This window comes from Coturnix japonica, chromosome 12 (assembly GCF_054131305.1).
Source record: "Coturnix japonica strain WE chromosome 12, WE-NBRP24, whole genome shotgun sequence".
Classification (NCBI taxonomy): Eukaryota; Metazoa; Chordata; class Aves; order Galliformes; family Phasianidae; genus Coturnix; species Coturnix japonica.
Genome location: NC_140674.1, coordinates 14,711,931 through 14,734,095, shown reverse-complemented (window position 1 = coordinate 14,734,095; position 22,165 = coordinate 14,711,931). Strand labels below are relative to the sequence as shown.

The 22,165-nt window shown below is 40.8% G+C and overlaps 2 protein-coding genes across 2 annotated transcripts in view; one reads left to right on the top strand and one right to left on the bottom strand.

Moving 5' to 3' along the window:
- The window catches only part of PSMD1 (proteasome 26S subunit, non-ATPase 1), a 57,391-nt gene that overhangs the window by 17,070 nt on the left and 18,156 nt on the right, over positions 1-22,165 (bottom strand). Inside the window, exons 17-18 of the mRNA XM_015871677.3 lie at positions 4,142-4,256; positions 1,323-1,439 (exon numbers count right to left, since the gene is read on the bottom strand). Of these exons, the coding sequence (XP_015727163.1) occupies positions 1,323-1,439; positions 4,142-4,256 (232 nt within the window). The remainder of the gene's footprint in view (positions 1-1,322; positions 1,440-4,141; positions 4,257-22,165) is intronic.
- On the top strand, positions 10,910-22,157 carry HTR2B (5-hydroxytryptamine receptor 2B). Its single transcript, XM_015871678.3, has 4 exons — positions 10,910-11,557; positions 12,206-12,883; positions 18,868-19,068; positions 21,011-22,157. The coding sequence occupies exons 2-4, from the start codon at positions 12,577-12,579 to the stop codon at positions 21,889-21,891; spliced, it is 1,389 nt and encodes a 462-aa protein (XP_015727164.1). The 5' UTR covers positions 10,910-11,557; positions 12,206-12,576; the 3' UTR covers positions 21,892-22,157.

Sequence of the window (22,165 nt, the reverse complement as noted above, 5' to 3'; positions counted from 1 at the left end):
AGATAACTTCCTTCAAAAGAAATAAATTTGATGCATTTTGTGCTCAGTTCCTAAATTATCAGGTTCTTTCAAGGATTTCTTATTAGTTTATAACTTGTAGGATTTTTGTTGCCACGTTTTCAGTATTTGCAGCATTCATATGACCATGTCATGAATTGCCTTTTGCACCTGTATTACATAACAACACTTTCATTTTGGCTCATAAATGGGGCTTTAGCATAAAGCTATTCCAGTTCCTCTCCCCATTTTTAAACAAGGCATTGAGCCCCAGACTGTACATCTTATCCTATCCTGTATTTTGCTAGCCAACTATTTTATCCTGCTTAGTAAGCCTACATATTACACAGACCTCCAAAGCTAAGGATAGCAGCACTCTCTGGGGAAAGAAATCTGACTTAGTACACACTAAAACGACCACTCCTTCCATCTACACTTCTGTACAGGACATGGATTCTTTCACCCATCATCTCAAAAGACTGAAAACCCAATGGATGGATTGCTCATAACAAAATAAAGTATCATCCTTATTTTATCATCCTTACTTTTCCCTCATTCTCCCCATCCAGATGCAGTAAAAGTGTGGCTGCTTTTATTATAGTTCAATTTCTAAAACGATGTCAATAAAAGCAACCCATTATGATAGGCAAGTAGCAAAGTACCAACTACAGCTCGGCCTCACTGCTCAGCAGAGGAGATGAAACGTGAAACCTCAAAGCTTCTATTAACGCACTTTTAGGCTGAACAAATGTTTGCATATTATCATCTGTCATGTACACACAAGGCAACCTGTTTTTTAAAAGCTAAACACAGCACATGCAACCTTTTTTGCCCTTCAAGCAGAAAGAAAAGCTCCATTAAAAAAAATTATTTGCTATAAAGTAACTGAGACAGTTCTGGAAGCAGAAACTGTTTCACCTGAAAAGCCTACATTAAGCTGCAAAAAAAAGCCAACTTTACTAAACAACTCTGCTCACACACATCACAAGCCTACAGGCCTCAACACATTTGAGAGGAAATCAGATACTTGTGTCTTTGCAAGATAGTTTAGTATCACTACAGAATACACTCTTTATAAGCAGGAGTATGTATTCATACAACATCCAAAGTTAAAACGCTATCAGCATATTTCTATTGCCATGCTCCATTCAAAAGCGCATGCTCCAGCCCAAGCAGGGGTTTCCTGCTCTGCATTCAGCTCTTGCTCTTTTTGAGGCCCATACTCTCTTGCTAATGCTTACGTGCAGTGCTGAGCACTAACAACCTGACATCCAAGACCACACTTCCCAACTAGCAAGCTGGTATGTAAGGCGTGCCACTGTTACCTTTGGGCAGGTAATCTCAGTCTGTTGGATCATGATAAGGGCAGATGCAATCAAAGCTCCTTGACGTACATAGTTCACAGGATCATTTGTCATTGGTTCAAGCAAATTAATTGCTTCCTATTAAAAAAAAAAAAAGAACAAAAGCATCACAAAGTTAATACTATTGTTTTCAGTATCCTACAATTCAGTGCTGTAATCCAAGGTTAACAGATAGGTGCTAACACATACATTTAAAAAAAAGCAACTGGAAACTTAAGATGGATGGAACAAGATCTATCTGCAGAATAGATCAACAACTGTTGTTAAAAGCAACAAATACATTCAGTGCATGAGAACTACTGACAATGGCATGTCTTAATCTATAAACACAAATTATGCCTATACTTTCTTTGCCATTCTTTGCAACAAAATGCATCAGCATTACTTTCATTTTCCACTTAAAAAAATGACGCAGAGATACCCAACAATGTGTCAGAGGTTATAACATGAGATAATAAAGTAATCAAGGTTCCAAATTTCTGGCCTTATACTTCATTGTTAGAGCCCATAACATTCAACATCACATGAAAGCACTCAAAGCAAACCCACATTGAGTGGGACTGCCTATAAGCACCTACATAATAAATCTGTGTTTTGAAAACATTTTAAACTCCTCTGCTGCTTCTCCAAACCCAGTAACTTCCCAACTAAGCCCAGCCTGAACACCATCTATCTTGGATCTAGCAATAAACATTCATTTAAATATTGAACATGGATTATGAAAAGCTGTAAGGAGCCCATCGTAATAAATGTTGCTTAGATATCTAGGATCAGTGAGTGCAATTTGCTGACTTCTCAGACTAAATCATCTCTCTGGGAACATCTTTATTCTCTGTTTACAGTTTTGCCACTTTGCAAGCCATGGCTTAAACATGCAAAGAATTATTATAGTCACAAATTCATCTCTATTCAACCAAGGGTCTCAGTGCACAATGCACAAGATAACAAAACTTTTCTAAACTCACTGCTGCCAAAATGAGATCCCTCTCCTCCTTCAATTTCCCTACAGCTGTATTGTCTCTTCCCTTCTCATGTGCTAGCTGCAGCCCTCATCACATCTCTCAGTGTGCTTTTCCAGCTTGATAATTCAACAGAGAACTGATGTTTAGTCTGGGCCAGTGTTCTGAGGGTTTGAGTCTGCACCAACTCACTGGGGAGCTGGACTTGAGATGGAGGAAAAGATGGCAAGGGGGACTAAGATTACCCATGTCCACAACAGCAAGTTGTCAGAGTACTTAGCTTGTGCTCACCAGCCACACTCTTCAGATCTAAGTGGACTAAACCTTAGCAGTTTGCATAGCCATGGGCTGTATAGATAAACTTGGTCTGCGGCAACACAGGGGCTGTCTAAAAGCACTCTGAAATGGCATGTGAAGACTATAAGAAGCTCAAAGAGCACTTTTAATCCATTATGTGATCTTCTGATTACAGAAGTTGGACAGACCTGGCAGACTCTTGTACTGAGTATTCTTCTGTTTGCACAAACTGAGGGCATGAACAAATGCAATTGAATGCACGAGTATCCCAGCACAGACTGCTCAGTGTACTTCACTCAGGGTGAGGCTTTTACAAACAAGCTGATTTTATACAAAACACCATTTCTGAGAAAAACTTCTAGTGCCCTCACTTCGACTGCTTTTTGCCACGTGAGCTATCTTGAAGACTGAGCTCTTCCACCTGAAGGTATCATGGATTGCTCATTCATTCATGCACTGAACACCATATACAACATGTTGACCACGACCAAAAGCTTCCCAATTTCTGAAGTCCAATATAATTAGGCTTTTAAAACCTGCTAATCTAAGCTTTGGAAGGTATGTATGTGCATAATCTGATGGTTTAGATCTTTATCATACCAAGCATCTGGAAATAAAACAGACTCCTTTTGTGTGACTAAAAGCAGTTCCAATTAAATCAACTTGTCAGATGCAGAAGGTTAAAAATAATTAGCTCCTTGATTCTACCTTCCACTTGAGAACAAAGCAACCTGGATAAAAATAGCATTTTCAGCAGGCTTTCAAGTCTGCGTGCTTTAGATACTAAAGATGGCAGGCAGCACATGTCAGCATTCTGTGCATTTCACAACAAGTGACATGCTGGGGAGCATTGTGTGCAGGAGTCAAAGAACTAATGTTTAACACTAGCAGAGGAAGGGATGACACAGATTCATTTGAGATGTACTGAAGATATGGAAACATGAAATATTAATTTCAAATATATTAACTGTGCATCTATTTCAAAACTGTGATTCAATACTAGTACTGACTGCATACGTATGTGGATGAAGTATGGAAGCTTATTCTAGAGTTTACTTGTTGCTTGTTTCATAGAAGTGAGAAAGACCCTTGCTACTCACATGAGAGTCATCTCTTTCTTAATGACACTTCTAAGGGAACAGTGAATTATACACTGGAAAACACAATTTCATTGCACTTGGCTCTACACGGATCTTCCATGATTAATGTACCACAGAGAAGAAGAAAAGAGCTGGGACACAGCAAATTACTTGCTGCTTTCCTATCACTGGCATTCCCCATCCTCCTCTAAAGTGATCTGTACAAGGTCAAGGATGAAGGAATAATGGTCCATGAGTGCTGAACATGCATTTAACAATGAGTGGCAACTGATGGTAAGAAAACTCACTAGGAAAGCCTGAGACTAAATGTGAAGTGGTACTGCTCCCCTACAGCTGTCTAGGAAATGTGATTTCTGTGTGTGACGTTCCTGCACAAACATCTCTGTAGGAGAGTGCAGAAGGAGTGAATGGATTTGATCCTTACCTTGTTTCCAGTGCCTGCACAGCAGATGCCCAAAGCCATGGCAGCCCCATAGCGCACATGTGGATTGTAGCTCTCTGACAGCAAAGAAACCACACTTGGACACTGCTCAGGAGTCCTAAAGAAAAGCAAAATAAAATGTTATTTATTACTACTGTTCTTCAGAATTTGGAGCCTTTGTTTTGTTGATACAAGAAAACTTAAAACTGTCTTTTTACACCGTATGTTTTGCATTTCTCAACTGTAACAAGAGGAGCAGAACAGATGGACCCAGAGAAGAACAGGGAAAAGTGCATAAATTAATAAACTTCCCCATCCCAGCAGATATGGCACACAGCTGTCACCTATTAACATCTTCTTTCTGCGACGTATACTTTCTGTAATGAAAATAAGCACATCTTGTACACATTTGCCTTCTGAACTCACAGGTATACATTCACCATAGATTCTTAAATCTACCCAATCTCTTGACACCACAAACACACAATCAATGCAGGAATGCAGTTGGCAAGTAAATGCTCATGAAAGAGAAAAATGGAAAACTATAAACTGCAAGAGATTTAATTATGAGTGGTTTCAAAATACATATCATCTGGTTATCTTCTCCATTTCATTGCCCATCAGCCCAGACTACTTCCGCAGTTGTCACATCTGCGATCCTAAAGCCAGTCTCGCAAACCATTTGGTTTGGCTATAAGCTGATTTCAGATCAAAATATACAAATGAAACTAAGGTGTTCTCGGCTTTTAGATCTAGGTCAGTTTGTGATATGGGCTCTTTTCTTCTTATATTTGCTATGATGGAAGCTGGAGGTTGCTGGCAGTACCTGTAATACACAGGAACCGTAGCATCATGGTGCATTATTAGATGCTTAATGAAGTACTCAATCAACTCAAGGCATAGAAAAAAAAAAGTGATTATGCTTCAGTGTTCTTAGGTAAATGCACCTGAATCACAGAAAACAGATTAAGAGGTCTCAATGAAATAATATATCTTCTTTGTTCGTTATGACCGAGGACCCAAGACAAGGTCACATATCCACCTACATGACATTCTGCACTGTGCAGATAATCAGCTTATTTTACTCTGGCTACTATCTCTTCCCACTTCAACACATCCCCCACAATCTCCTCCAATAAGCAGCCCTGAACTGCCCTTTGCACTCCCCTCCCTGCTCTTGCTTAGCTCAGACCAGCAGCACCAACGCAGGCTCCAGCTCTGCTTTGTGCACTACTGAGGGGACCCAGAGGCACCCAAGTTTCACAGGCTGCTCAGCACATCAGCACTATGCTCCTTCCTAAAACATTCACATGAGAAATATATAAGAAGAGAATAACAGCTGGAAGCACTAAGATGCAGCCATGACAAGGAACGCTAAGAAACCAGAAAGAGATGGGAAATGAAATGATTCTGTCCCACAAGCAAGCAGACATATAGAGTACGACCTAAAAGGCACGTGTAAAACCACCTATCAGACTGTTGCTCGAGTAACAGCTGAATGTTTACTAAAAACAGGCTGATGTGGAAAGCGGGAATCACAAATCCTATAACAAGTGAGCTCAAGCATTCAGCTGCACAGAAGATTTCAGCTCTTGAACAAAGACTCCTAACACCTTTGTGTTTGCTTTCCTTCAGCTAATGTTGAGCAGGCAGATTGCAAGTCAAAGAGGAGGAAAAAAACATCTTCTGGCAAAGATGTGATTATGCACTTTGAAGCATTAATCGTTACATTCCTGCTCAGAAAGCTGGATTTTATAGAATCGTTAACTCAGACAGATCCTTGCATCTGCAGGGTCACAAGTTCCAACAGTTTTTATTACAAAATCAGGATTAACACCCACCGATTCATTGTAGAACTCTTAGCCAGATTTACATTATTTGTGGTCATTATTTTGAATGCTTTTATCTCAAATCTACCCATAAAACAGTCAAACAATGACAGATGGCCTCCTGTAAATCCATCGTGGGAGTAGAAGTTATTTAAGGGTTCCACCACTTCCCTCACTTCTGCAGCCTTATCAGTCCCACAGCCTTCCAGAAGTTCTTCCCCACGTATTACACAAGAGAAAGCAGAATCACAAGTGGGCAGAGGAAGCTGGAGAGCCTCATAAAAACACTCATCAGAGGAACATGACCTCAGTTACAAGAGCAGTGCTGGCATCAGTGCTTACGTTGTAACGTCTGTTTGCTCGCTCTACCACTGAAATGCTTTACGAAGTCTTACAAGCTATTGCCAGAAGGTTAGCAAATACGAGCTCCAAAGCTCACTTCATAAAATTCATAAAACTCCAAACGGTTCTGACAAGTGATAAAAGGAACAATTTGAAACACCCTCCTAAGCAGTCACAACCTGCAATCTTGCTCCTGCGGAATTACTTCAGACCAGCAATCTGACACAGGAACATGCTGAAAACACCATCGCATCCTCCCACCCTCAGCCTGAGGTTTTCACCCTTCCTTGCAAGCACAGCCACATGAGCCACCGACTTGCTTTCAGCACAAGAGAAGCAGCTCTGCTCCTATGGAGGAAGTCTCCCCTTCATCACGCAGGTCTCACATCACCTCCTCTTGAGGCCGCCACCTCCTCCATTATGCCCTCAGTGATTACAGTCATTTGGTGGAAGAAGGAGAGAAGCAATAATGAAGATGAATGGTTTCTCAGCAGTCACACCCAGCAAGAGGCTGCTCTGAGCACTAGCAGGGACACCAGTTGTTACTGCAAGTTGAACAGACGGTAACTTTGCATGAAATACCATAACGACCAGCGGACACGTAGTGAGCAGCGTCACTGGCAGACACATTCCCACTCCTCATCCCTTAAGTCACAGTAAAAACCCTGAACTTGGAATATATTTAATATATTGTGAGGCCCAAAGCAATGTATCGTAGTCCTCTATGATGACCTTCCTGTAACAGAGGCCAGTAATTTAATCCAACAAATTCCTACAATAAAGCCTGAGGCGTATCGTTAAACTGGGCTGTATATCTTAGGAAGATATGCAATGTCTATTTTTAAACCAAATTACCTTTAATGCACCGGTTCCTTCCTTTCCTCCTAATGCTGGTTTTGCTCAAGCAGCCTGTTTCTGCAATTATATTTTACTCAACAGCAAAACAACAGAAGTGCTTGATTATTTCCTTCATTTTCATCTGAGTATTGCTCTACTGCTCCTATACAACCCATGGAAATACAAACGTCAATGACAATGACATCCAGAAAAACCTTCATCACAATTGCCTTTATTCCTTCTGTTATCAGGAAATGAAATACATTAAGAAGCCAAAGAAGCTTCGCAAGTCTCTTGCACGACTTCTACAGAGTAGCCAGCTACAGCTTTGTTTCTGGCTCACTCCAGGAGAGGTTTTACTGCTGTGACACTTGGCCTGCAGATGAAGGACTTGCTCCAAGGTACAGTTTGGTTTGTTTCAGAAGTCATAAAGAAAACCTTATAAAAAAAATTAAGATGCACCAAGACTGCAATGAGAAATTGTCAGCAAAACATAACAGCCGGCATTTTAGCAGGTTTACTCACCAAGCAGCCCCCCTCTAAACCACACAGAAACAAACACTGCTTAACTGAGGATTGTGAATCCTCGCAGAAGCACAACGCAACAGCACTGCCTGACACTGCCCTGCAACCTCAGCTTCAGCCTCAACTTTGATCTCATTGCTGCGGGTGTTCACCACTGGGATATAACATACGGCACTTGTAAATACAAATATTGCGTTGTATATAGAAGGCTGATGGTTAGCCTCTAAGTGCCCTGGAGTTTCCCAGCAATAAAGCTTTTATCTGATATCAAAAAGTCCCCAACTAAATCATAAGCCTAATCTGAAGAAAGACAAACAGATTGGTTAGAAGTGGGAGATGCTCACTCGTCCTTTCAATTAATGATATTGATGATGGAAAGTTCTCCATAGTTTGCGTATTCTATTTCCTTTTCAAAAGGAATCCTTTCTTACAGCAGCTCTATTCAGGATCCTAAGGCTTGCGGTGGGTTTTCTGATGGTAAATTACATTTGCAACACCTGCAGGTACAAAGTCACCTTTCTTTGTAGGATTTGCCCACAGGAGCCTTATTGGCCTCCTGAAATTGAACACACACCGTTGGATCCTTTGACTCTGTTTAACAATCTGTCTTTTTTTGGCCAGGAAGCATATATCAACACCACAAGACAGACAAACAACTCCAACTGACCCATCTTGAAGCACATTCCTCTCACTGTCTTACATCACAGTCCAATTAGAATTACATCCAAATACCTCTGTGCAGCTCATCTCCCATTTTGAGATGTACAAACCTTGCAGGTTATAGGACTACTGTCATTTCTGCCTCTATTTTAGCAGTATTTGAACATGAAAACATCCCAACGCCACCTTTTACACATATACAAGCAAACAAACAAAATACTTAAAATAAACCATCACACCGAGTCTGAGACTAAAAATGGAAGTGTCTGAACCATCACTTCATACATTTATTTTTCAGTCTAAATGTTTAAGGCCTCTACAACTCAGTGAAAAATGAAATGTTAGAGGAGAACAACGTCAAATTTATCTTCTAAATCCCTCATCAAGTTTCCCCCAGTCATATTTCAAAAGATTATAAATATTTATGACTTCCTAAGCTAATGGACATGAATTAATCATTGCATACAGCACTAGTTGTACACATTGCTTTGCTTGCGTGGTGACAAATAAAGAAGAAAAGCTGAATATGCATGAATGAGTTAATAAAGGAGGAATGCAGACATCTAATTGCACAATTTGCAGTCATTTCTGATGGAAAGTGTGTGTAGCAGGGCACAACACAGAGGATGGGAAAAGTGCAGACAAAAATGCAACTAACTGGCATATTTTGGTGTCTGATAAGGCAGCATGGGCATAAATCCCACCTCCTCCTCCCCTGATAAAAGGATGCAAGCCATTCAGGGGCCAGGAATTTCCTGCAACTATCTCATGCAGCACAGGCTCATTCTCCGCACCAATTTTCTCCAAATTGCCTTCCAGTTGCGTCACTGAGACCTGCTGAGGAAGGAGAGCTCCCAGGTGGCCTCCCACCAGCAGGAGGGTCAGGAGAGGACTGCAAACAGCTGCAGCACAGGAGGCGCAGGGATGGGTGCCTACCAAAGGACACTGCCACCACTGATAGTGTGACTGAAGTAGACGTGGACCCCTTCAAATAAAACAGTGTTGACAATTTTAAAACAGAAATAACAGCAAGGAATAGCTGTGGTGAAATATCTATGCATAGTTCAAATACTCACGGTGCAGCAGGGTGTAGCAAGCCTGAAGTTTTACCGCTGGAGAGTAGAGGGGCATATAGGTGGATGGAGTGTGCAGGGAAAGCCTAGCCAAGCATGCAGCGAAAAACTTGCTAAAGATCTGTAATGGATATAAAAGTGGATTTCCCCCATTTCAGAATCGCAGAATCTTAGGGGTTGGAAGGGACGTCCAGAGATCACCGAGTCCTCTCCCTCCTAATTTGTTTAATCCAGCCATTTTTTTTTGAGGCAGAGAGTTGTTTTAATCACATAAATTACATTATGAAATGCAACAAAGTATTCCAGAGAAGCGGGAACACCTGATTTTCCCTTTGACAGAAATAACTTTTTATTGCAGCAATCTACACAGATGCTTCTCCAATTTGGCTAAGTTTTATAATGACTCAAGTTGACAAAACTACATTTCTCCACCTTCGACACTTCCCCCACACTGAAGTCACTGTGTCTACTGTGTTGTGCAAGATAAAATATGAGAAGAAGGAAAAACCCACCTCTTTAAAGATAATGCTTTGCATCCAGCACAGTCTTATCACAATAACTGGCGCTGCTGATGAGCAGAAGTTACTGACAGAAACTGTCTGTTTTTACCCTCCAGAGCTTTTAACTCTGTCCTCGTAATTTGGAGATGTGACACGAGGAGCAGCACATGGCTGAAGTTAAAGGATGAGTCTGTCCTTATTGCAACTCAGTGCTTTTAATCCAGAATTCCTTCTGCATACACGATTCTATATCTACTGCCAATAGCTCCATCCTGAGGAAACAGAATTACCGCAGCTGGATTCGTCTTTACTCTTCAGAAAGTTATGTCTTGGGAAGTAAAGGCAACAAAAGTCAATTGAAAACCAAGACAATATAAATTTTAACAAAGGTTTCTTTTTAAGCAATGAAAATAGAGTGCAAGTGATGATTATTTTTCTGGATATTCTAGTGTTCTACCCAAACCACCGGCTTAATATTTCTATTGACATTTGGCAGACACTCTCGCTTTGGTTCTAAGGTAGCAATATTCTAAAGAAATTAATCTTATTTTTAAATGAATATGAATTGATTCCCAGTTCATCAAGGACCCAAATACCAGTCTGAGTCTGCTGAGCACCAAGCAGCTCAGGAGTGTCACGGTCAGTGACATCCCAGGGTTGGATCATGGCCTCATGGCTTTTTCTGGCCTTAAACTCAATGACTCTATTACTCAGCTATCTAGCTAACGTCCACAGAAGTGAAACCTATTTCCATTTTAATGAAGAAATACGCAAAGTTAGAGATGATACACATATTTGACTGAAAGTTGGAAAGTAGCAAAAAAGAACGTTCACAATAATAAGAAGCAGCTGCAAGCAGGAAGATTTAAAGTAACAGCCCACGCACTTAAAACAGTGTGCTAATCAGAGCGTCTCTGTGGCAGCAGAACTTTGCAGGGTTAACTGTGCTTCTGACCAGAGAGAGGCAGCGAGAGCGATCACGCACATATGCACACACGCTGCCTTGAGTATAGTTAGGATAATGTAGGAGGAAGGGTTGTTAGCAGGATCTGCACACCCTGACACAGCTACAAGGGGCATAACATTATGGGGCTGAAGCGCTGAATCAATTAATGCTTGCTGGCTCTTTTCCAGCCAAGCCCCCACTCATTAATTTCCCTGCTTCCAAGCGCTGGAGCTGCATGCACTGGAATGAGTCAGTCAGCAAACAATGGGTAGCAGCAGACTGCAAGTTTTGCTAATGAACAAAGAAAACTGCAGTGAGACCGTGCTAATCACATAAGTAAAATCATCAGGAGAATCAAAGAGGAAGGACAGAAAATAAAGGACATCCTTTCTTTATCTTTTATAAATGCAGCAAGAACGATTCTTTTCCTGCATTCAAGAGCTGGAGAAAGTGCCTGGGTGAGGAAGACAGCTTTCCCCAAAGAGAAACTCATCATCTTGGTGTTAAAAGAAATGCTAAGTGCTAAACAACCGCACAACAAGAGACAACCTTTAGAAATATAAGAGACGCAAATAAACCAACAACCGGCTTTCCAGAAAACAGTGAAAAACCTGATCTTAAAATCCACCATGTGATGAAAAAGAAGAAGAAATCACAGAGGATCTTCCCGGATACAAATGAACTCTACTGGAACACAAGAGAAAAAGGTAAGGCCTTCTTCACCTGAGACTTATAGCGCACCAGCTCCTCAATAACTGTTCAGCTAAGGACAGAACTCCTTTAGCGTCTGCTTGCAGGGGGAAGTGTAAGCGTTAAGTCTTCGGCTGAGCTGAGAGAGGGGAGAGGAAGAGAAAAGGCTGCGCTTCATAGAAGCAGTGCTCAGATTAAAAAAACAAAAGGAGGTTTACTCACCCTCCTCCCTCCCCCCCAAAAAAAAGAATGGGTAAATTTAGAGGTCTCAGTTCCATAAATCTTTATGGTCCCCCTGGGACTGTTACCAGTCTTTTATTGTCTGCAGCTTCCTGACCCTTACCTGATAAAGTATGGACTGTAGAGAATCAAACAGAAACCACATACATCATTTCCAAAGATATTTTTGGGGTGTTCCTCTCTGGAGAAATAGGACTCTATTAAGAGGAAACATGGGAACTGCCGCCTGCCTACGCACACGCTGCCTGAGAGTAGGCACCGGGGAGAGGAGGAGTTGCACACATATCACACCAGCATCTGTCTGCATCAGTTTGTGCTTACAAACAGCAAACATTCGTATGCTATAGCTAGAGGGAAACAATTGGCATCCAAATTCATCTACCACTTTTTGTTTTTTGTTGTTTTGTTTTTTTTTTTTCCTACAGTGGTGAAAGATGGGAGCTACTGAACTGCTTACTATTCTCAGCTATTGAATTCTCTTCTATAATCTTCTGAGAGCTGAACCTCGCTATACAGGGACGTCAGACCTTCAGCCCTAACAGCCAGAGATGGACACAAGACGGGACTTGGGTTTTTAAGACCTCATCACACCCAGTGAGGCATGGGATACAAAAATTCGGATCCAAGCTCTGACACAGTTACTGTACCTCAAAATAGCAGATGACCAGTTTACCATACTGACCATGCTGGCCTTTCCTCGGGATCATCCTGGAGCAGAGAGGCACACTGAACTCTTGCACCGTACGCAACTCCTGCACAAAACACAGCTCTCGGACACATCCTGCTGGGCACAAAGATGCCCCATCCTTTACGTTTCTTGAATGGGTCTGGAGCTGGCAATGGATCTTTGTCACCTCTCTCGGTAACAGAACCCAAAGAGAATTACCCGAACGATGAGCAAGGAAACAAAGTGTGCTGGGCAGCACTGCTGATCCTGCTGGTGATCATCCCCACCATCGGTGGGAACATCCTGGTTATCCTGGCGGTATCTCTGGAGAAAAAGTTGCAATATGCCACCAACTACTTTCTAACATCCCTGGCGGTGGCGGATTTGCTGGTGGGACTGTTTGTGATGCCGATTGCCCTTCTCATAATACTCTTTGGTAAGTACGGCGTGTTCGTTTCGTCAGGCTTGTGTACCGGGTTCAATTCTGGGGTCTGATTTAAACAGAAAAGTTGACTGCTTTCCGCTACTGAGATTTTAAATATCATTTGGATGAGGGCTAAATCTTTTCTTCCTCTAGCCGTAATGTAGTCCAGTGCCCTCGTGATAAGAATATCCACAGTGGATATATTCTTTCTTTGGAAACAAACCACTGAACAAGCACCTAAGACTTGCAGCTGATACTATTCAGAGGGAGACATGGCGAATTATGCTGTGTACAGCAAATGGCTGTTTCCAGTAACTTCAGCTCAACCTTAAAATCTGTTGTACTGGATATTACAGCAGTGACAGGAAGTCATCTCTTACAAACATGGTTCCTGGAAGCACGATGATGAGCTTTACCAGTCTCAGTTTCTGGGAAATTGATGTTCCCTTGCTCTGGGAAAAATGGTGATGTCTGTAAAGTGTCTCAAAGAACTCCTGTATCTGCCTGTCAAGTTAGGGCAGCCCCATCTGTGTGCCTGATTTCAAGACTCAGACCCACCATCCAATCTGGCTCACACTAAATAAAACTGATTTTTTTCTTCTATATAAACATACATTGGGTGTGACAATTTCTTTCCGGTTGGTCATTACAGAATAAGGATGACTCTCATATTTTCTCCTGTCCAGCTTTATATCAAGTATTACTTTTGACAACTAATCAGAAACAGATCCATGGGAAAGTGGCTTTTTTTTTTTTTAAAACTCCTGAAGATTCTTTAAGAACGTCTAATTAAAAATGGTCTATTTTAGTAATAACCAAATGAAAAGAATAAATCAACGTGGTATAGATTTGTTGAAAACTTTAGGATTTACAGAATTATCCTTAGGGTAAAGGTACCACTGAGCCCCAGATAATGAAGCACGGCAGGAGTTCATTTTTCCTGTACTGGGTCTGTAGGAGTTGCCTGAGCAACAAACAAACACGATCAAACTTTATTTCAGAAAGTGCATTGGTAGCTTTGTTTGCTCCATGGGACTGCAATCAGTTACTAATAAATGTGGTAATTCACTAAATGACACTGAATTTCTGTGCATTCCAGACTGTTCCTTCCTTAGCAGTCTATGAATTGGAGGTCAGAATTCAGGGTTATCAGGGTAGGATACTCATATATCGTAAAATAGACATATGCTTCAAGCAACAGATTCCACAGAGAGGAAAGAATGTACATAGCTGGGACAGGGATTTTTAACTTAAAAAAGAAGTAGGTGCATAGAGGTAAGAAACTTCCGCATGCAAGTGCTAATTCACAGACACTGTAACTGCTTAGTTCCAGCCAAAGACCCCATTAATAACAGAAATAATAAGATTAGTGATTGTTATAAAAGCACAGATCACTATAAAAGCACTTGGTAATTGACTAGCGACCAATAAAAAAGCAGGTTCTGGACTTTGCGAAGCTTTGTGTGTTGCTTTTCAACTATGCTAGATCAGTAACTTCTTTTAAATCTTTATAAAAAGAGAATATTGCTCTTTAATCTCTCCCAATTAATCTGGTACTAAATCCTGGTTACACAGTTTGCAGCATCATAGGAATCTTCACAAACAAAGCATCTTTCACGGTGCAGGAAATACACAAGAAATCAGTTAATTACAACTAACTTCACTATGTGAGATCGCAACCAGTCTTTTATGGAACAGCGATTAAAACTGACATTTCTCACATTTCTCTCCAGCGCCAAAGCAGAAAAGCTGCCTTCCCTCTTTATGAAGTGGAAGGAGATGCTGAAGTGCTTGTAGAAGCCGCAAGCACAAGCAATATATTAAGAGTTTGTGGAATCAAGCGAGAACAGTACATAGCAGGCCTAATCTCAAAGCTACCTTACCCAGACCACTACTTGGACACAGAATAATCACTGATCGTCAGAAGGCCAACCGGCCTCCTGGCACCTCCATGCAGAAATGTTTCAGTCATAATGCAATGGCTGTGTGCAGTTTCCAGATATGGAATACAAATATTATGCTTCTGATTCGGAACTGATATTTAATTATATGGAGAATATTTGAGGAAATAGGTGTGAACTAAAACGCAGCCACATTAAACAGTTCTGGACACATTAGTGTCAATGTTCAAACGCAAAAGCTGCTACAGATAACGGCTCCATGCACTGATGTTACAGTTATAGAACAGTCTTCAGAAACAGGCTGCTGCAGTAACAAAGAAAACCCTTAAAAATAATGTAAATCCATAACCAACCCATGGTTAATGTAAATCCAAACCAACCAACAATACCATGAGCAGCACATTTTCTCCGTTAGATAAGACTGAAATGTGCTATTGTACGAATATAAGTTACAATTTTGATTTAAGAGTGCAAGTGTCAGAATATACAGACAGTTTGTTGCTTCTATTGGTTACTAAACACACTTCTCGTTTATTCTACAAAAGGGTGGGCACACTAGGAAATAATTGCACACACTGAGCTTTCCAAAGTTACCCACATTCATAAACATAGAACTACTGAAGCAAAACAAAGATGCTGCCATTCAGATGGTGAAATTAGCAAACTCTTAAGAAGGAGCCTCTGATTTACAAGATCTGAAGTGGGATGGGTCTGCTGCCCATGCTTCACAAGCAGTGACTTACTTGCAGATTGTGCCATCTTTTAAATTACTCCTTTATTCCTCACACACACCCACTCAGAAAGTGCAATTGGAGCAGAGAAATAAGCAAGCAACTCAGGAGAGAAAGAGCAAGGCAGCAGCATGGAGAGCTCAGGCCTCCTGAGTCCACAAAGCTTAGCGCTGCAGTGATGAGCCCACACACCACAACTTGAAGATTAAAGTCTGGGCTTAAAATCAGATGATGATTAAAATATCAGTTTCCTTCCCAGTAAAAGCATCGTTATGTACCAGCAACAAAGCGATTCCTATCACAGAATCCTTAATAAACATTTCAGCAGCCCTTGCAGCGAGAGAACAAACTATCTTCAAGTCTATTTAAAGACCTCTCTCAATCATGCATATACATGCACTGGTTTAGGGATTACACATTTCCAAGGTATTTCCTATACATAAATCTTTATGTAAATAAAGATTCTATTCAAGGACAAGCAGTCGTGGTAAAAACCTCATCTTACCCCTCAAGGTGCAAGACAACCACAAAGCATCTATTTTATCACATAATAGCTAAAAATAAGGAAAACCTGCAACAGCAGCACCACAGTTAGGAGGGTCTGAGATCAGGTTTGTAGGTGGTATAAAATAAAGATGCTTCCTGAGCTGGAGAAAGCAGATAAGATTTCAGGCAGACAGGCTTGTCAGCTAACCCAGGCAATGCACTAGGTTAAGGTCAGCATTTTAACTCCCAAGGAAAAAAAAGGTGAAGAATCTCAGTACAGTGAATCATGTAATGCTTTGGATTGCTCCACCAGTGTGAGGAGAATCAGAGCTTTTAACAGTCTGACCCACTAGCAACTTCACACACCCTGCTGTTTGGCAGGACTTGCCCATTTACCTCCAGTCTAAATTATAAGAAGCATGAACTTAACTCCTTGCTTGTTGTCAGAGGTCAAAGGTGCTTCCTGGGTCCTGAGGGAAAACTCACATTCTGCTTTTTCCTTTCTTCCAAACTAACACAATAGGCAAACAGTGACACACACCACCACCACATCAGCAAGCCGACAGCCAGCAGTCGCTCCCATGGTAGGCACAGAGCTTCTAACACTTGTACAAACAAGAAGTAAAATCAGTGTGTGCCACAGCATGAATCCTAGAGAACCAGTTGATACTTCAGGATTTATAGATAGTGAAACTATGTATTTGTTCAAATATAACCGTGCTCATCAACTCTTTTCAGCTACTGCATTTAAAGCCTACCCTGATTTTGTTTGGCTAAAAAAAACAAAACAACCATACGCACCGAAAACAGAACATAATTCTATAATCCTGATGTGGTGACTTACTCTGCATTCAGTTCCAAAGAAAAACTGAAAGACAAAGCCTTCTTTTCAGCTGCACTTACCAACTAACTCTACAGCTCAGAAAACTCACAAAGTTGCTCTGCACCAGGAAGCTGTTTTCATACATTATATTAAAAAGAAAAGCAGCTTTTGGATAAAGTATTTGAGGGATTTCTTCTGCAAAGAGAAGAAAGATGCAAATGAAAATAACTTACACTGCTGTTCTCCAGAAAGTAAAACACTTATAATCCAGGGATCAGCAAGTATGCGCTCTCAACAGCAGTGTGAGGTGCTTACTTGAAATGAAGCAACGTTCTCTGTGCATCCTTCAAGATACAGAGCACTCTTTCCATTGTTCACGTTTTATTTGAGCTTACCCTGCATCATTTACGTCATACTTAGTAGTAGTCCCACTCCTCTGAACTCGATGATCCTTATGGGCCTCTTCCAACTCAGAATATGTTTCTATGATTTTCTAATAAATTACTTCTTCTAGCTGTATTTTTTTTTTCCTGGCTTGCTTTCTCGCTGAATGAACCACCAGGCATTTTGATTTTTCCTTCTTTGTTGCTGCTCAAAGGCAATACTTCACTGCCAGATTAAAGTGTAGGCAGAAAAACAGCACATCAGCAGCTGTTTCATAACATACTAATTATCACTTCCTCATACCTGCAACAGCAATTTTTTGAAGTATACATTCAATGGAGATATCTAATAAATACACGAGATGCCACGGAAATGTCTAGGTTATTGGGCTGAAACCAGACCACTTCTCTCCCTCACTGCCTGTTTTCTACACCATCCTCACCTGGAGTCCATTGCTCTGGGGATGAAGATTTTGCTGGGAGGAGAAAGGGAGTTCACTTTATTATTCACATCTACAGGGAAGGATCCCAAACACACACAGCAATGCAGAAAAGCACACGCTATGTTTGACTTGATAAAATTTTCCATCTTCTGGGGCTTATATTTCAAAGGTAGTAGCATATCATGTCCATCTAACAGACATATGAGAAAAATTGTTAATGTCAAACTGCTGGGCCATTACCACACTGATAAGATTGAGCATGACGATATTTTCGGTCATTTGGCATTCTCAGCACGTAGATTCATTTGTTTGAAGCAAGGAGATGTAAAATGTTTGATTTGTTACAACTTTTTTTTCCTTATCATTCAATGAAGAACTGAATTCTCTGGTAATGCTTTAAATGAACTTACTGATCAAACACATGGAGAGACAATTCAAGCAGACCAATTGATACTACTAGGAATAGAAGAAACTTCTGCATTCACACAGCCATTTCCAGGACTGCAGAACATTCTTACACACATGCAACACTATGGTGCATTTCAGCTTGAATACTGCTTGCACTGGACTGTAATACAAACTTGTGAGTGAAAAAAATCAAGCAGCTATGAAAGAAATCAATTTCAGTGAAGTTCATTCAGTTTAGAAGTGTAAAGAATGGGAGACACAGCCCCCCAAAATATCTACCTTTTGCAGCACTGAATACCACAAAACCTTAATAATGGACACGATGCTGGTTTACGTGTCATTTGTTTGTTCTTCAAGATTATTGCCAACATCAAGATTCAAACATAGTTCTGAAATGATTGACCAATAAACTGGTTATGGCCTGATATCTCCTCTGTGCTTGGATCTATCAGAGAGACAATGCTGAAAAAACCCCATCATTCAATACAAGGGTGTTGCACCAAGCAGTCACGACCCATTTTTTAAGATCTGTTTTAGTCTTTTAACCCAGAGTCCTTGCTACAAAGAGCTCATGATCTAAAGCAGAAAGAAAGATAGGGAATGACTTGTAATACACAAACAGCCAGATCTGTATGACAGCAGCAATTGCTCCAGTTAGAAGTTACATAAAGAAGTAATGCAGTCTAACAGTTGTAGTGGCAAAGTTCAGTTTCTATAGAGTTAGGAGCTCCTCACGGGTACTGATGACAAGTGGGGAAAAGAAAGATACTAAAACCTCTCAAAAAAACTAAGATTCTAATGAGTTTTCTGTTCTTTTCTAGACAACTCCTGGCCTCTTCCAACTGCCTTGTGTCCCATTTGGCTGTTCCTTGATGTCCTCTTTTCCACAGCTTCCATCATGCACCTTTGTGCCATCTCACTAGACCGCTACATTGCGATAAAAAAGCCAATCCAGGCCAGCCAGTACAACTCATGGGCTACAACCATCATCAAAATCATCATTGTTTGGCTCATTTCAATAGGTATGTGAGGCTTTGAGACTGGAAAAGCAATGCAGAAGCTTTTTACATCCAAAACAATAGGTGAAAGTTGGGGCACAAAGACAAATCTGGCCAATATGGGTCGACCTAAGCGCACCATTTGGATCATACATAGCTACATCAAAAGTCTGTCTGAGTAGCTGCTCATCAAGTTTACCAAAAAGATCAGGGACTGAGTAGATGTAAAGATCAAACTTTGTGCTTCTAAAACTCCACAAGTTAGAAGACAACATCTGCATGGCTAGTGTATCTCATGGGAAAGCAAGATTCCACGTTCCTGTGGAAATAATCTAATATATATCCATCCAAATACCATTCTAAGCCTTGAGCATACACTATTAAAATCATTGCCCTACTTAAAGCTGTCTCATAAATCTAGTCAAAAAAGGTTAACTACATGCACCAAAGATTGAAAGATAAGTGAGCAGCTGGTAACAGCCACAGTGAAGACTACCATGCACTGGCAACATATCATACAGAAAGGCCTAAAAAAATCACCCAACAGTTGATACGAAGGATGCAAATGTATAAACATTTATTAGTGTTTTCCTGTTCTGCACATGGCACCTCACTTGTCTTCATTGCTTGAAGAAAGTCTTTTAAATGAGCTAAGATGATGAAAACATTGAATTCCAGTAACCAGTGCACACTGTAGGCAGCAATAGGCACAGCGTTGTATGCTGCATGCAAAAGAAAAGGAATAATTCTGGATTACTTTAGCCAATGACGCATAAAAGAATAGGTACATTCATCTTCTGGACTCCAGCATGCATGCCCAAAAACAGAAATTTCAGCTTGGAAAAAAAAAAGCTGGCAGAACAGATGACAGGAAAAAAGATGAATCTCTATTTTATCACAAAAAAAGGAAACCCTTAATGAGATGTGACACTTAAAAGCTGACCTTTTAATACCTGATTTATTGTTATTAATCAGCGCTGTACGTTCCATTTCTTTTTATCTAACACAAGAGTACTCTGCAGGAGAGTCCCGTTTCTCCAAATCAAAGGTTAATATAACTCAGTCTTCGTTTTAAATGCTTGCTGTATCCAAAGTTGTGCCTCTTCTCAGGGAAGGGGTCAAGTGGCTGAAGGGAAAACCATTTCGCCTCTTGCTGCCCCAGCCAACTTCAGTAAGCAGAAGAATACTGTAAATCCCCAGATCGCTAAGTGGTATCAGGAAACATAGCACAAATAACCTTCACCAGACAGCAAGGAACCTGCTGTTTTTGTTGTAATGTCAGACTGCTGGCAAATGAAGTGCTGACTGTAATTCAGCAGTTATAAAAAATTCATTTAAAAGACAAGACTGCTAAGTATTTTTTTTTTAAGTGTTGAATTACAGAGCTAGCAAGCAAGCAAGCCTCATTTAAACACTCTTAAATATCCAAGTGACTTGAAACAACAAATCTGTCTCAAACACACACACTGAATAATTCTGGCATCTATTTAACTACTTGTATACATGGAAGTCAAGCAGAGTGAAAAAACATCAGCTGTGTCCAATAAGTTGATGCCACTGAGAAAGAGGGGAGAAAATAAGGGGACAGACAGCACTGGGAAATTCATTTCATGAGAGGAAAAAGTCATTCTCATTTCAGTGACTAGACCCAAAGCAATTCATGTGTTTTACACTAGAGATGTTGGCAACTTCATGCTTTTTCGACTTCTAAGGGTTACCCCCTAATCTGATTAAAAAAGAAACGGGGGGGAGGGATGTAATTCTGTTAAAACTGCGCTTGCCAAGTCTCACAAAGTACTATCTGCCCTATTAGCCACCTAATGCTCTCAACAGCTCATGTTTTCTCAAGTCACCCTGTGCCTACTCTAGAGAGTTCAGGAACTACCCTTCTTTAAACACTCTGAAGATTCTGGCCCAAAACGGAGATTGCAAGCAGTTACTTAAGTACTTGGTTTTTCTTCTCTAGGCATTGCTATTCCAGTCCCTATCAGAGGAATTGAAGATGGAGATGGCAACTCTACAAATATTACATGTCTTCTGACGCCTGATCGCTTTCATGACTTCATTCTATACGGATCAGTGGCTGCGTTCTTCATTCCCCTTGCTATCATGATAGTCACTTACTTTCTGACAATTCAAGTGCTACGCAAGAAGGCCTATTTGATCAACAAGCCACCTCAACGTTTCACTTGGTCAACAGTGTCCACAGTATTTCAGCGTGACGCTACACCTGCCTGCTCACCAGAAAAGGTGGCCATGCTGAATGGCTCTAGGAAAGATAAGACTCTGACCAATGGTATGCCCATCTGTAGAATGTCTACCATTGGGAGGAAATCCATGCAAACCATAACCAATGAACAAAGGGCATCAAAAGTGCTTGGAATTGTATTTTTTCTTTTCTTGTTGATGTGGTGCCCGTTCTTCATAACTAACATAAGTTCAGTCCTGTGCAACTCGTGCGACAAGGAAGTATTTCAAAAGCTCATGGAGATATTTGTTTGGATAGGATACGTATCCTCAGGAGTGAACCCTCTTGTCTACACACTCTTCAACAAAACATTTAGGGAGGCTTTCAGCAGGTATATCACTTGCAACTACCGGACCACAAAGACTAGTAAGGTCCTTCGGAAGTGTTCCAGCAGAATCTCTTTCAGAAATTCTGTGACAGAAAATTCCAAGCTCTTTGTTATGCACGGGATGAGAAATGGGATTAACCCCATCATGTACCAGAGCCCAATGAGGCTGAGGAGCTCACCCATCCAAGCATCATCAGCCATTCTGCTGGATACATTGCTGCTCACAGAGAACGAAGCTGACAAAACAGAAGAACAAGTAAGCTACGTATAGAGGAATGACAGCTGTGACCACATTATAGTGTTACCATCTCTATTACTCTCGGTGACTGTGCTGTAAGAGATTATAAGTACTATTGTTTCATTTATGCAAGCAATATCTTATAAATTTATAAGAATTCCTCTCCTCCGAAGTCTCCTCTACTATAGCCCCAAACCTTACAGTGGCAACTTCATTCCATGAGAAACTATGACTATAGCAAAACTGTATCATACAGAAAGAGGGAAATAAATAAAAGCTAAAACAGTGCGAGTATCTGACTTCAGTC

What these genes read in the sequence shown, in the direction of transcription:
- HTR2B (XM_015871678.3), top strand. Translation starts at nt 12,577, where the DNA reads ATGCCCCATCCTTTACGTTTCTTGAATGGGTCTGGAGCTGGCAATGGA. An exon ending in CCTTCTCATAATACTCTTTG is followed by an intron (nt 12,884 to 18,867) that starts GTAAGTACGGCG and finishes GTTCTTTTCTAG; the next exon opens with ACAACTCCTGGCCTCTTCCA. An exon ending in TGTTTGGCTCATTTCAATAG is followed by an intron (nt 19,069 to 21,010) that starts GTATGTGAGGCT and finishes TTTCTTCTCTAG; the next exon opens with GCATTGCTATTCCAGTCCCT.